General features: G+C 38.0%; 1 protein-coding gene across 1 annotated transcript in view; it reads left to right on the top strand.

Moving 5' to 3' along the window:
- Positions 1-14,943, top strand: part of LOC103132022 (solute carrier family 12 member 2-like) — a 61,390-nt gene that overhangs the window by 14,415 nt on the left and 32,032 nt on the right. The window contains exon 2 of the mRNA XM_016667102.1: positions 11,441-11,636. Coding sequence (XP_016522588.1) covers positions 11,441-11,636 — 196 coding nt within the window. The remainder of the gene's footprint in view (positions 1-11,440; positions 11,637-14,943) is intronic.

A 14,943-nucleotide genomic window follows, 5' to 3' on the forward strand; every position in this document is an offset into this window, starting at 1 on the left:
ACTAAAATCAGTCAGCAAAAAAAATCCTATCTGAATATTATTTCATGGACACTGAGCTGAATGTGTCTTGGGTTTTTGTCATTTTTCAGGGAATCAATTTAGTATCCTTAAATTGACTGGCATGATGCCTGGAGTACCGCAGCCTTTCTCATTCTGGAGCTGCTTTCTGGTGGTGGCAAGGAGTGCTGCAAGTGTATTTATACAGGTGAGCGAATAGACTGAACACTGTGGGCAGCTATTCTGTAGTTTATGTTTAACGTAAGTGTAGCTTTACGGACGAACCGGAAAATAAATTTTGTTTCATCTCGGTCTCAACAAATGGGTGGCGGAGCGCATCGTCACGGTACATAGCTGGTAGATGCGTTTCTGTGTGTGATGAACAAAGGTGTCAAATCCTGTCGCTAACATGGACATAAAAGCTATAAATGGCTGGGAGAGTTCATCTATTAAATTGGCTGAAGATGAATACATAAACTAAAAACTGGAGTATAGACACGCTTTATAAGCGTGTTTGTGACCCTGCCTCTATTATTAAATTGAATAGAATTTCAGACTTTTGTATAACTTTTCTACCAAGTTACCTTAGAAAGTGAGCTATTATTGTTACAGATTAAGAAAAATAATTGTTAGGCATGCGCAAATATGAAAAATTGGACTGATGTTGTTATCCAATAGTAATTCTGCTGTTAGATTTACCCATATTTTATTTTCAAATTTTTTTTATCCGGTTACATGATTAATTGTAGAATAATTGATAAAATACTTGATTACTAAAATATTCATTTACAACAGCTATACTGCACTTTTATAACTGAAGGTTACATAATTTATTGTGCTTCAAAATATTTGCTGAAAACTGATATATTAAAATGTTCTCATCCTTGCAATAATATTTTCAGCCTATAACTGCATCGACCTTCATAATGGTTGCGTCCTGCGCCCTTTGTGTTGGTGCTGCTCAACATATCGACTGTCCTCTCACAACACTAAGCTCAGCATTTTACAAAGTGTGTGCACTGTTTTGATGCAGAGGCTCAGTTATGGTATGTGCTGCAAATGTTGACATCACTTTCTCACACAACCCTCATGCAACCCCAGAGAGCCACAACAAAACGTTACACCTGGTGCAACGCTGATACTGAAAGAAAAACGGACACATTTGGAAAAGTTCCCAAGGTTGGCAGAAGTGGTTGAATGCATCTCCTTTTGAAACCACCTAGGTAAAGACATTTAGAAATATCAGCCTAATAAGCTGATATTGTATAATGTGCATTTGTCAAACATGATGATTCAAACTTTTTTGAGACATGTTTGATCTCTCAAACATGTTGTCCCCATTATGTTTTATTTATAAATTTGCTGCACGCAATTTGCGTACAATATAGCATAAAGTTACAGTTAGTATTTATGCTATATTGTACGCAAATTGCGTGCAGTTACAGTTAGTATTCATCAAATGAACACCATCTTTTGACCAATCTCTTAAACTCATTGATTTCTCTAAGATTAACTGATTTCTGCATACAAAAAGTGGAAGCCACATTCAAAAATGAAACTTGACTTGTAGACCCTTAGATCCATTGACATTAAAAAAAAAAATGTAGCAAATATATAATGGTTTATTAATGTGTGATGTGGAATCAGTTTTTGTGCGTGAAGTATCATCTTCCTGAAAATAAGTCTTTTTTTTTTTTTGTCCAAACTGATTTAAATGGGGGTTCAAAGATTCAAGGATTTTTTTATTGTCATATCACCTTGGGAGTTTGTGGTACGAAATTTGTACTGAGGTTCCGCATAAAGAAATCCACTACCCAAAAAATAAATAAATGAATAAATAAATCTTTAGAAATGTCAACGAATATCCTAATAGATATTTCTTAATATTTTAAGGTTGCCTTTTTTATTTATAGTTCATGTGCCTTTGCTATATAGTTCTAGCAAAGATACATTTAGGTTAGGATATGCAGTTTAAAATAGTTGTAGTTGTAATTATAATTGTGATTTGATAACTGTAACAGATGTCTGCATTCCCAGTTCTGACATTCACCCTACGTTGTGGACACTTTGACAGACAGGTTTTGTCTGTTTCGTTCACCGCGCTACTCTGAGCCTGTGGTGTATGAGCAAACAACTTTATGTTTAGAAATGTTCTGCTATTCTTCAGCCATCTGTTTGACATCGATGGTACTAAAATTGACTTCCTTTGAGAGAACTCACCGCATCATGGAAAACTGGCAGCCTGTAAACATGGGTATGTAAACATACCCATGTTTACAGGCTGCCACATGGCCTGATGTATACACATGTTGCCCATGGAGCAGTAGGCACCAACAAACTTATTCATCTGTAACATGAAAGCATTCATGGTGGGCCCTGTTTCTAAACATTGACAGAGAATGGCCATGTTAAGAGGAGACGTTCAGCAGCTGATAGGAGCAAAGTTATCATATACGCTCACTGCTGACGGCCTTTTTGGAGCATTCACAACGTAATTAATCAGCAAATTGGATGAAGACGGAAACTGTAATTACCGCATTTGTATTTAATGCTCTAGGCCAGGGATCAGCAACCTTTTCCATTTAAAGAGTAATTTTTTTCCCTATTTGAACTGGAGCAGCAGATAGCAGACTCTTGTACTAGGCAGTGCTGCTAATACTTGTAGCAATTCTGTTGGTGTTTTGCAGTATGAGAGACAGAATGTTACATTATGTATTTCTTGTATTTGCTAGTAACTCCTAAAAAAACAAAACACTTTTTCTGAATACATTTTTCTCAGTTTGCACAGTTTTGCCAATTTTTCTCAAATTTTAATAAACGTATGACATTTCTGAAGGGACATGATTTCTTAAACTGTTGTTTAACTCAAAATGTATTTTAATTTAAAAGGTAAATAGCACAACTTGGCTAATTTGCAGTTAAAGAAAAGCTTGCGATGGTGATTTCATCGGTAAATTTTGGGATGATTTTCAGTCGTGATAAACCCATATCAGTTTCTCATTTGTGCCTCCAAGCTTCTAACCTTCAAATACCAGGCCACTGTCATCCATGTCGCGTGTGGGCTGTGTGAGACTCCAGCCAACAGTTTCTGTATTAAACTCATAATCTGAGCAAGAGTTATGGAACTGTAATTGATGGACTGCGCTTAATTGATGGTCCTACCACCTCTCTGCTTTGACCACTTATTACTGCCTATCAATAGAGCTCTTCTAGTCTGTTTGCAGATTTATGTTGCTCAGCAACAAAAGTGCTCTCTGTTTGGAGGTGCCTCACTCATCACCTCTTTCTTTTTCAGGTCAGAGGCAAATAGTAATTTGATCCAATCTAAAAACAATCATCTGTATAGTGTGTGGACAGCTTTGTCTCCATCAACAGGACTGAAGCAGCAGTGAATCTAGCTCTGGGAGAGTCTCTGTGCAGTAAAAGAATAATGCGCCGAGTGTTGAGAGGTTTTCCAAACAATAGACGTTTGAGACGGTGGACATGTGATCAGTCCACCCAGTCTGACAGCTGGGCAGGGGAGGTGGCAGAACAGCAATTTGAGAACCTTCATCTGCAGTACCTTGACTCAAAACATGCAACAGTGTAATGTATTCTTCATATCAACCGCTGTGGAGGGGACCGCTCTGTAAAAACATTAACACCTGCTAAACAGTTAGCAAGTCAGAGACAGCATAATGGAAGGAATTACTAAAAGATGTTTCAGTTTTTCAAAATAATCTGAATTTAAATTGTTACACATTGAACTGCACTTTTAGAAAACTAAAAGCACACAGTTTCCCTCCTTGTCTCCCTCCCTCCTTCTCCAGCAATGTTTGGTTGTGGAGAGGGGTACATCATGAACAGACTGCTAGCTCACAATATATGATAGTAATTATATATTATCAAATCAATCGGTTCTTCTTTCTTTGAAACATTCTGTTCCATGTTTGAAAGCATCTTACTCCAGCTGTTCTAGTGATATAACTACTAAGCATTTTCTCTACTTGATGCCTTAAGCCTCATGGTGTTAAATCAAGTTTGCAATCATGCTGAGCTTTGGTTGTCACCCTTTGTTACTTTGGCCAATCAGACACACTTCCTCAACAATGTTGTCCACAGTCTTCTCTGTGTAGCGTATTTAACAGTTAAAACGGTGTTTAAATCTCTTTCATGTATATTCATCTTTGGTCGGAGACCACAGCGCAGACGGAAAAAAAAGCCAAAAAAATGTAAAATCTCAGCTTTTCTAACAACTGACAAAAATGGTATGACGATGCAGTTGACCTGTATTTTAAGCATCCTTAATTAAAATCAGGCCAAAAAGGGAAGTTTTCAGGTTGCATAATGACGTCAGCTACACATGAACTGCCCTCAGTCTTTGTCCAGCTGTTTTCAGAAAGTTGAACCAAAAGCAAATTGGTGCAAAGTCATTTTACTATTTTTGTTTGAAATGGCTGTATAGTCACCGGTGTTAAGTAGGACTGTGCGATATCACATAAACCAGGGGTGCCCAAACTTTTTGAGAGCAAGATCTACTTTCTCTCACCAGCCGCCTGAGCTCTACCTCATGACACAAAGACATAAAAATTGCAAATTAAACTCGGATTGACTTATTGTATATGTAAATATACATCAGTTATAGCAGAAATAATAAAGTGACAGAAAACCTAACGCAGTTTGTTCCTCAGTGAGATTCTGACACTGGGAGCAGGTTAGGTATATACACTGCTCAAAAAAAATAAAGGGAACACTCAAAAACACATCCTAGATCTAAATGAATGAAATATTCTCATTGAATACTTTGTTCTGTACAAAGTTGAATGTGCTGACAACAAAATCACACAAAAATCATCAATGGAAATCAAATTTATTAACCAATGGAGGCCTGGATTTGGAGCCACACACAAAATTAAAGTGAAATGTTCCCTTTATTTTTTTGAGCAGTATATTTGTTCAAGGGGGTTTTTGCGGACTTCACAGAGGTCCAGATACAAATACAGTAGAATGTGAAGCTTCTGCAGGCTGTGTGAACATTACTCTAAATCCTTATTTATGGTGAGAAGTCAACATAAATGAGGAAAGTACCTTTCAGTTTCTGCTGGTGAATAAGGTCGCAGATGGTCAACCTTCATTACTGCTGAAGCAACAAAATATGGTTTCAGTGATGGTGACCAACATCCAGCTTTATCACCTTATTAAGGGTAGTGTACATTTGGAAATATCTGAATAAGGATTTAGTAAGTAAATTCACTTTAGTTAAATAGCTGTTTTCTTGTCTTATGTGATGCATGTGCCCAAACACAAAGTAAATTTATGTACAGATATATATGTTAAGAGGTATCGACACGACAGAGGTATAATAAATAATGGGAAACATGAAAACATTAACACAAAACTGAAGTTTTCCGTTTGCCAGCATGCAGTCCCAGCATTAAGACATGAACGATCTTGCCATTATTTGGTGCAGGCCAAAGCTATTTTAACCATATTGAAGCACTGCTATCGCAGGTGGCTTTCTCTGACTGCCTTCACCTGACGATAAATAAAGAGCAGATGAACCACAGCACTGCAAAATAATTGTATAATTATGCTGCAGGGTGTGTAAAAGTGGGGGCTGGTTCATTTCCTATAACTATAACCCAGCTTTCCACCAGCATTTAAATGCACCAGTTATGCAAGAATCTGAGGCTGTCTGAAGCGTGAAATGAGTCTCAAAAATCCTCTGCTCTCGTAACCTGATCTGTGCGAAAATGCAGTTTTGTCTGTGTGTATCAGGCAACTCGTGTGTACTTATTTAACATTTGCAGGTGTAGAAGGTTTGAATCCATAATTATCAGATTTGTGAGACTGAAGTTAAAAAATTTGTGTGTAGAAATCTAACGTTTGTAGAAATTTTTATTGTGTGTGTGTGTGTGTGTGTGTGTACTTTGATTTTGTATTCATAATTTCTTCATATTTGTATATGCATTTGACCACAGATTTACATGTACCCGGAGCTATGCACACATTTTCTTTTTACTGTTTACAAATCATATTTCACAAAATTACACACCATCATACCTAATTTGTCGTTTTCCTCCCGAGTATTGCGCTAATACCGCTGGAGGATTAAGAGACTTGGTCCATTGTACTCAGCGAACTTTGCCCCACGCACTTTTAAAGCGGGGGTTGCAGCGTTCCAGCATGCGCTTTTACCCCTCGCTTCCCCGCTGTCTGACCCGTCACAGTAAGACTATGGGAGGTTAAGCCTGAACCAGGTCCGGATAATTGATGTTTTTGCACCTGCCTTTTTAATGAGCTCTTCTAGCGCTCCCCACCACGCTGCTTCCGGCTTGCTCTGTTTTGACACCAACTGATTACCTCAACATGCATTACCGCGGTTGGCCAGTAGATTGTAGGCCAAATTTGTATCATTTCTATGGTATACCGTGCACTCCTAGTGTGACAGCTGCATACCCGTCCCGTCATGCACACGCGGAGGCCAGTTGGTTGTATTTTATGCCATTTACTGGAACTGAAATGAATGGTCAACAACACACTAATAGCGCAGTGAACTTCCCCAATTGTCCACTAGTCACTCTGTGTACTTTAACAAAATTCCAAGGTAGCCTTTGAACATAACCATCAGCACTACTCAGAAGAGAACCAGATTTGATGGCTTACCACAGCAGAGCGCTGAACAGTGTGTGGAATTTCCGGTTTCCCCTCTTATTTATAAGCAACCAGTAGGGGGCGCCAAAAACCACCCATCACAGGACGATTATGAAATATGTTTAGCAAGAATTTCATCTGTATATCCAATACCCGTTACACAACGTGGTTAGACTAGCAGCACAAATTAGCAGACAAGTATGTGTTTGAATTAATCTGCAAATGATTAACTGTCTGAAGCCACTTAAAGGAACATAGGTTTGTGGAGTTCTCCATAGATATGGGATTTCTAGGTATTCATCTTTCATGTATTAGTATTTTTTAACAACTGCAGTAAACGCCGTAGATCGCCGAAATGTAAATGCCTCGGCCTCTCTGTGGAAGACTATTTACCTTGCTGCTCGGTGGCTGCTTAGCTTTAGTACTAGAACTCTTAAGCTTCAACACACTGTTCTCACTCTTGTTCTCTGTAAACATGTCCTAAGTTGGCTTAAAGGCTGTTTTCCTGCTCCTTTAGTTTTGTAACTTGTGTCACTCATTAGCTAGAGCTTTTATAGAGTTCTTTTACAACATGGTTTCAATTACTTTGGGATTACAAATAAATGAGATTGCAGATGATTAAAATGGAATGGCAGAGTGTTTCATTGTTTATTAGCTGTAAACCACAAGCAGTTCTCTTTAATTTCCTGCTTTGTCCCTGGTGCCTGAGCAGACTTACTGTCTTTTGGACCATTTCCAACATAACTTGTGAAAGTAATTTATTTTCCACTAGACCACTCTAGTTCACATTGCTAATATTTTTCATCCATGCCAAATAGTGTAGAAGACTAACTGTTCCCCATGGTAAAGCTACAGAGCCTGCAATTTCTCTCACCATAACTGCAGCTGAAATAATTTGCTATATAATCTGATAGTAAGATTGCCAAATAAATGAATTGTGAAGTTGACATCCTTAAGTCCATACAATCTAATCATATAAAATCATTGTATAAGTTAAAATATTAACTAAAACATAAATAATTTTATCTCTTATGAATACATAACAAGCTTTCAGTTGGTTGGAATGGGGGGGATGATGAACAGTATTTAAATTGTTGTGCAGCAGTTTGTTGCACATGTGTTTGCGTTTATATGCTAACATAAATGTATACATGCATGTACATACACATAAGAGTGAAAGTCCTACTGTGCTAGTGCAAATGTGCTTATTTGTTTTCAGCTGTGTAGCTGACTGCAATAGACGTTAGATATTCACTGTGTTCACCAGATAGAAACTATTCTTATGTTGGAGTTTTTGTTCTTCATGCTCTGTAGCACCAACTTGAGGGTAAAACTCTACCCTATGACCTGGATGTGTTGGGTCATTTTGCTGGTCCTAGACCTGTATAAGTCATAAATGGATGGAACGTCAATCCTGATGATCGTCAGACCTAATTGTTTGTTGCAGTTTGGATATGTCCCTATTTTGTGACTGATTCAAAGCAGTGATGTGCGGTGAGGTTCATAGCTGGTGAGGCACTGACTTAATCATAATCAGATTTACAAATATAGACACCCTGCATGTTGTCGTTTACATATGGAAATTTCAAGGATACGGACAACGCTGGAGGGCAAAAAGACTATTCTTTTACATACCATCCATAACTGTGCTGACGCGGTAGAATAATTCCATTAACTCAAAGAAACTTGGAAATGTAGGTATTATTAATTTAGTGCTATGCTCCACAGTAAAAGGAAAAACCGTTGAAATACAACTAAACACCACTTCTTTCTCGTCCTCTGTATTGGCCAAGCTACACACAGACTTTTTGGTATTGCAACTGCCGTTTTTGGTATTTGCTATAGCACCCCCTGCCATGAGGCAAGATGACTGCCTACCTCACGTCGAATCTGTTCTCAGCCGTTTATGATCAGCGCACGAAACATGTTACACACACACACAGTTGATGACAAAAAACACTGTACATTATATAAATGAGCTAAATTATGGAAAATCAATTCATATATTAAATGTTTTTTAACCATTTTATTGGTGACGTGCAGATAGGAGGAACACGCTCCCATTGAATGGCAGCCAGCACAGTTAGCAAGAGGTTGCACAATCCAAGGTGAGGCTGAGCTCCCTGCTGCCTCACCAGCTGCGCTTCCGAGCATTTTAATAGGAAATTGCGAAACTTCAGCAATTGTGAAGAAAAAATAATCAAAATTGGTTAAGCGCAATGAAAAATACTTTATAGTACAAACCACAGGGTAAAAATATAAATATAAATGTTCTTATATATTATTTTTCCATGATGATAGGTTAGACTCTGCCTCCATCCGTCATTTGCACAGACTTTAGCAAGTTTTGCTGCAGGTGGCTCTGACTGGAACTAAAACATTCAGGATGCATGTTTTCCTCGAGGACCGACTTTGGGCACCCCTGGTCTAAGTGGATGAAGCGTAGACCCAAGTTTACTGCATCCTCTGGCGACCTGTTGACCAGAAAACTAAATTCTAGGGTGCCTGTGATGTCTTTCAAATGTTTCAGCACTTGGCAATCAAATGTTTTCATGACCACAGACATCAGGGCAATTAACCTGTAGGCGTTTAGTCCTGTGATGGTCTGTTTCTTGGAGTCTTTTTTGGTGTATTTTCTGTGAATGTCGGACTTTTTGTAGATGCATTATTGAGAAATTAAGTTGCATTTACCACCTATTTGGTTGCCCTCTTGAACCCCGAGTTGCAATTTGTTTTTTAAGTTTTGGGAAGGTAGTGGAAAGATTTTGGTGCATGAAGTGCCACAGTCTCGAAACATGTGCAAATCTCCAACTGTCAATGGGTGACAGGCAAGTCAGTCACAGGGCAGTGCAGCAACCCACAGAACACACTACCATGCTCACTCACGCACACACACGTGCGTGCGCGCACACACGCACACATACACTCCTAAGAACATTAGCCTTAACTCTTTTGACATTAGATGTCTGTCTGTCAATTTAAAAAAATCAAACCAAATATTCAATCATTTCTGTACTTGCCACTTTTTTTGTTTGTCTTGACTGAAGCAAACCAGAGTGTATTGGACCATAACTTTAAAAATGAAGAATGAACCATACTGCCCCAGTACTATTATGCACAACTACTTAGTGCTGAATAATTAGTTAAAACCAGAAATTTTGTATTGCTATGGGCAGCATCTGGCCCATCCTTAAAGATCTTAGAAAGTTCATTTTTAATCTTATATTGGGGAGGGGGAGGGGGAGTCTTCTAAAATACAATTAAATTGCAGTACATCAATTACTCTGAGAATTTGGACAAATTTGAGTTTTTCAGCAGATAGAGGGATTATTTTCTATTCCACATTCTGTCTGTTGCTATTCTAAGCTCTTGCACACACACAATTTTCTTTTCTTTTTCCTTTAGCTTCATATATAAAAACTGAATTATAGCAACAGAAAATTTTACCTAATTGAGGTACACCTTTGCACTTTTGAGATTTGCAGTGTATGAAACGGTGTGTGTGCTAAGTACTTAAAATTTTGATTTTAGCCATCCATGTGAAGTCTGTGAGAGGCTCTTTACATTATCTTCCTAGGTGATTCAATTACAAATGGAGGATTCTCTAGTATTACTATTACTTTGTTAATTTACCCCAAAGGTTTTATGAGGGGAGGAGAATGAGCATACTCCCTAAAACTCCTCCCCTTGGCAGCAATTCTCTGCTGCAGAGTTAAGTGTCAGCACAGTCTCTCCATTTAGACCTTCTTATGCTGTATTTCATGGTGGTAATCCATTGTCAAACAAAATAACTATTTGTTGGATTACTTGAGTTTTACTTTTATTGTGTAGTTTTTTTTTAAGAATACCATAGTATTACTCTATGTTAGCAGGATTGTTATTTGCAGCACACAAAAAGCTGGAGGGCATGAACACATTAGTGCTAATCAATAGCAGCTGCTTGATGAAATGGCAAAATGTAAGAATGTTGAAAAAGCCAAGGTCATCCATGCCAAATACTCTGTTGTTGAAACACTACTCTGAAGCTAATTTTTTGCTAAGAAAGCAAATTATGAACGTGATCTTTAGTCATTGTGTGGTAACTGATGCACATAATGTCTAATATTTATGTCCACTCCATTCAAATACTGCCAAGTTAGTCCTAACCTTTATTTTGTTGTTTAACAACTACTTCCCGACTTGGGAATACATATTTAAATACATATTGGTGAAAAAATGTAGTTTGCCACCAATAACATTGAAGATATTGTCATTTGTATCTCTACGTCTAAATCTCATCATCCATAAGATGATGGATGATGTGTAAGTAAATATTTACACATTTCCCCATTTTCTGGATATTTTTATCAGACAGCCTTCTAAAACTCATAATATAGTCCTCTTAAGCGGAGAAGATGGAGTAGGAGCTTCACTAACTTAACTAATTATTGTACTTACACATTGATAAATGCTCCCCTCTTCTCCACCCTCCCAAGACACATTTTCTTCTGACAGAATCTTTTTGCTTTTAGCTTCGGTAACAAAACAATGGACTGTTCCAACTTCAGCTTAAATCTGTCATGCTCGTTGGGGCTTTGGTACTGGCAAACTCATTGATGTCACTTTGTGAGCTTGAAATGCTCCTGGACCAAAGCTATCTAATGTACGTAATAAGGTTGGACGAATATATCGATCAGCGACAGTAGAGTGAACCTTTCAATGGGGAACTTTCCTGCCGCACCTCCTACTGGGCTTAGGGAAACCCTGTACAAGAAACTCTGTACAATTATTTTATTTTGTTGAGTAATGTGACAATATTTGTTGTTCTCAGGAGCCGTTTGAGGATGGCTTTCCTAATGGTGATGAGCTGTCGCCGGCTGAAGAGGCTGCTGCTAAAGAGGCAGCAGAGCCCAAAGGAGTGGTCAAGTTTGGCTGGATTAAGGGGGTGCTGGTAAGTCACTTTAAAAATTCTGGTTTGATTCCCTTGTATCTCTTGTATCAAACCAGAATTTTTTTTGTTTATAATTGATCTGCTGATCTTATCTCGTAGAAAAGATCACTGGATAAATAACATAAGCGTATTTAGTTGCCTAGTTTTTCTGTTGTGATTAATCAAATTGTAATGATGTTATAATAATATGTTATAATAATACGGTTGCAGAAACATAAAATGTTTCTGCAAGAAACATTTTATGTTTCTTGCAGAAACGGTTGCAGAAACATAAAAATGTTTCTGCAACCGTAGTCAATTCATTGGTAGACCAGGGCTGATGCTGGTTTAATTAAACTAGAACCAGATTGTTCTTCCTCAGAAAGTAGTATTATGAGGTGGCTTCAAGTTAGTTTTCTATGATGTCTCTTCCAGGAAGCATTTGAGACTCTGTTGTTTTTCTTTTCTCTATAGCTCCCAACCCAGAAAAAGGTTATACGTAGATGGTTACAAAAACTGTTAAAATTTCAGATAATTTGTCCTGTTATTTGTTATGACTAGGGGTGCACTGATTGCAGTTTTCTGGCTAATTGCCGATTACCAATCTTATTAAAGGCCTAACCTGCTTTTCCAGTTTTAGCCGATACCGATTTTTTTTTGGTCAGATTTGTTTTGTTGCTCAATATAGCAAGAAAGTTGCCGAATTGGCAATAGTGGGGTGACTATTGTTAACTGTAAACGCATGACCCGGCCTATCAGTCAAGCATTTCTCATTTGAGAGTAGAGGACAGTGATTGATTTTTAAATCTTTGCCGAAGTAGATAAGATCAGAAGATAAGATCGGCTTCACATGTAAAAACTGACTAAATGTTTTTAGGTAACACTTTATTTGACGGGGAGTGCATAAGACTGACATGACACGGTCAAACATGAAATAACACCTGTCATGAACATGAAGGAGTCTTTATGAATGTTGCCATGACGTCATTCGGTAAATAATGACACTTTTAATGCAAAGTTGCTTTAAAGGTTGCCTTGAAAGTCCATTAAAAGTGCCAACTTTCCATTAAAATGTAATTATTTACAAATTAATGCAAAGTTGGGACTTTCAATGGACTTTCAAGGCAACTTTTAAAGCAACTTTGCATTAAAAGTGGCATTATTTACCGAATGACACTTCATGACAACAGTCATAGGCGTTCATAAAGACTCCATGTTCATGACAGGCGCTATGTCATGTTTATGACAGTGTCATGTCACAGTCTTATGCAAACCCTGTCAAATAAAGTGTTACCAGTTTTTACATCTCCCAAAATTAAGGAAATCAGCTGGCCAATAAATCGGTGCACCCCTAGTTCTGATATGCTGACAGCTTCAGTATCCGGACACCAGAGATGATATTCCACTGTAACTTTCATGGCTCCTCATAGGTGAATTCGCAATATTTGTGTTAAATAGAAGCAGCGCTATAGATTTACTTTGAGGCAATCCCTAAAACACATTGCTTCCTTCTGTGACATGAAACATTTTAAAGAAATTAGCCAAGTAATAGAAGCAGATGTTTTTCATTTCTCTGTATGTGAAGGTGCTAGATCAGTGGTTCTTAACCTTTTTAGAGGTACCGAACCCACCAGTTTCATATGAGCATTCACTGAACCCTTCTGTAGCGATAAATAAAATATTATTTTTTTCCCCAAATTCAAAACATAGATCGTTAAGTCTTCTTAAAAGGTAGAGTCTCTGAGAACAGTTCTTCAAAATATAGTCAGTGCTTTCAGCAAAGTTGAGCTGACTGTCCAGGAATGACCCAAGGTATTTAAAATTAGCCACAGTTTCAACAGGTTGGCCATCGAGAGAAACTGGAACCACTTTAAGGTCTTGTTTAGATCATTTAATTAGCTCTACATTCTTAAGAGAATGAAAAACTAATAAATAAAGATTTTGTGGTATTCTGATTTAGTAATGTAATTATATTAGTTGTGTTACCACCCCCACGGCACTAGAGGCAGTAGCAACCCCGAAAAGATGCGACTAAGGAACAGATTTAGAAGTACACCGAAAGCTACAGAATTTGGTAAAAACTGTGAGCTTTGCTTAAGTAATTAAAGACACAAGTTCAAATCCATGCTGAGAGTGGATGGAGGAGCACTTCAATCAGTGCTCCTCCACAGCACTGATTGGTTAAGCAATGTAACGTGATCCTCTGCAGCAAGTGATGGTAAAGCAGGGCGCGTCATCACGACTTTACACAAGTGTGTCTTTACCTCCGGGGCAGAGGCTCCGCCGAACCCAGGTGAAGAACCACTGTGCTAGATTGATATGTCCAATACTTTTTTTTATGTAGTGACATGGGTTCTGTGTTCCAGAGATGAATGTTTTTGTGCTAAATCTGTAAATCAGCCATAGAAAAAAGAGCAAGTGACTGCAAAGATGATGTTAAAACTGGGAAGACATATCTTTTACCTACTTGGGCAGGAAGGCCACTCAGAGGAGAAGAAGCCATGACTCACTCATCTTTGGAGCCATTTCTTTTTGGTCTGAGACTAAAATTAAAGTGTTTGGACAAAATTGCCATTGTTATGAAACTTTGAAAGACTGGCTACAAGACCGGAAACACAGTCCAAACTGTGAAATACGGGATGGCACGGTATTGTATTATTGCAGAAGAGACAGACTTAATAGACATCATGAGTAAAGAACATTATGCAAAAATATTATAAGAAAGTCTCAAAACACCAGCGAGTCTTTCAAATGGACAATAACCCCAAATTATGTCAAAAGCGGGTAAAAGTCCATGTGAGCTGAGCTAGAAGCTAAGATTTTATCTCCACTGTCGCTATGCATGCTCAGTCTGAGGGATGGCTGTAAAGTCAATGACACAATGCAAACGATTGTCACCAGTGCTCATCCAGTAGGAGTGAATGACTCAATGCAATTTTCTGGGTTTCCTTTGACAAAAATACTTTTTTAAACTGATGCTAATAATGAACTGAATGCACTGTTTGATAACTAGAATAGAATAGAATTTAATAGAATACACTTTCGTCATCCCAAAAGGGAAATTGCTTATTTCCTGACAAGCTACAATTTGGGATTCTGTATGATTGAATTTAAAAGACTTATTGTGAATTGGTGCTATATAAATAACTTGAACCGTATTAAAAACTGTGTGCAAGTGAAGAGGCCTTCAGCCAGTTCATTCAGGAGGATTAACAACATCATCAGGTATTCCTTTCCTCCATCTTATCTCTTCTTCTACCCTCTACAATCAGTACTATTCTCGTACACCACCTAGTGGTAGACACAATAATATGTTACTGCATAAATCTAGTGGAAGTCTTTCAAAGTCTGGCATTTTGAGCAACAAGAAGTTGCTGAAAGAAGTTAACTTCCAGGGTTTCCCC

The sequence above is a fragment of the Poecilia formosa genome, unplaced genomic scaffold, assembly GCF_000485575.1.
Source record: "Poecilia formosa unplaced genomic scaffold, Poecilia_formosa-5.1.2 Scaffold904, whole genome shotgun sequence".
NCBI classification, from domain to species: Eukaryota; Metazoa; Chordata; class Actinopteri; order Cyprinodontiformes; family Poeciliidae; genus Poecilia; species Poecilia formosa.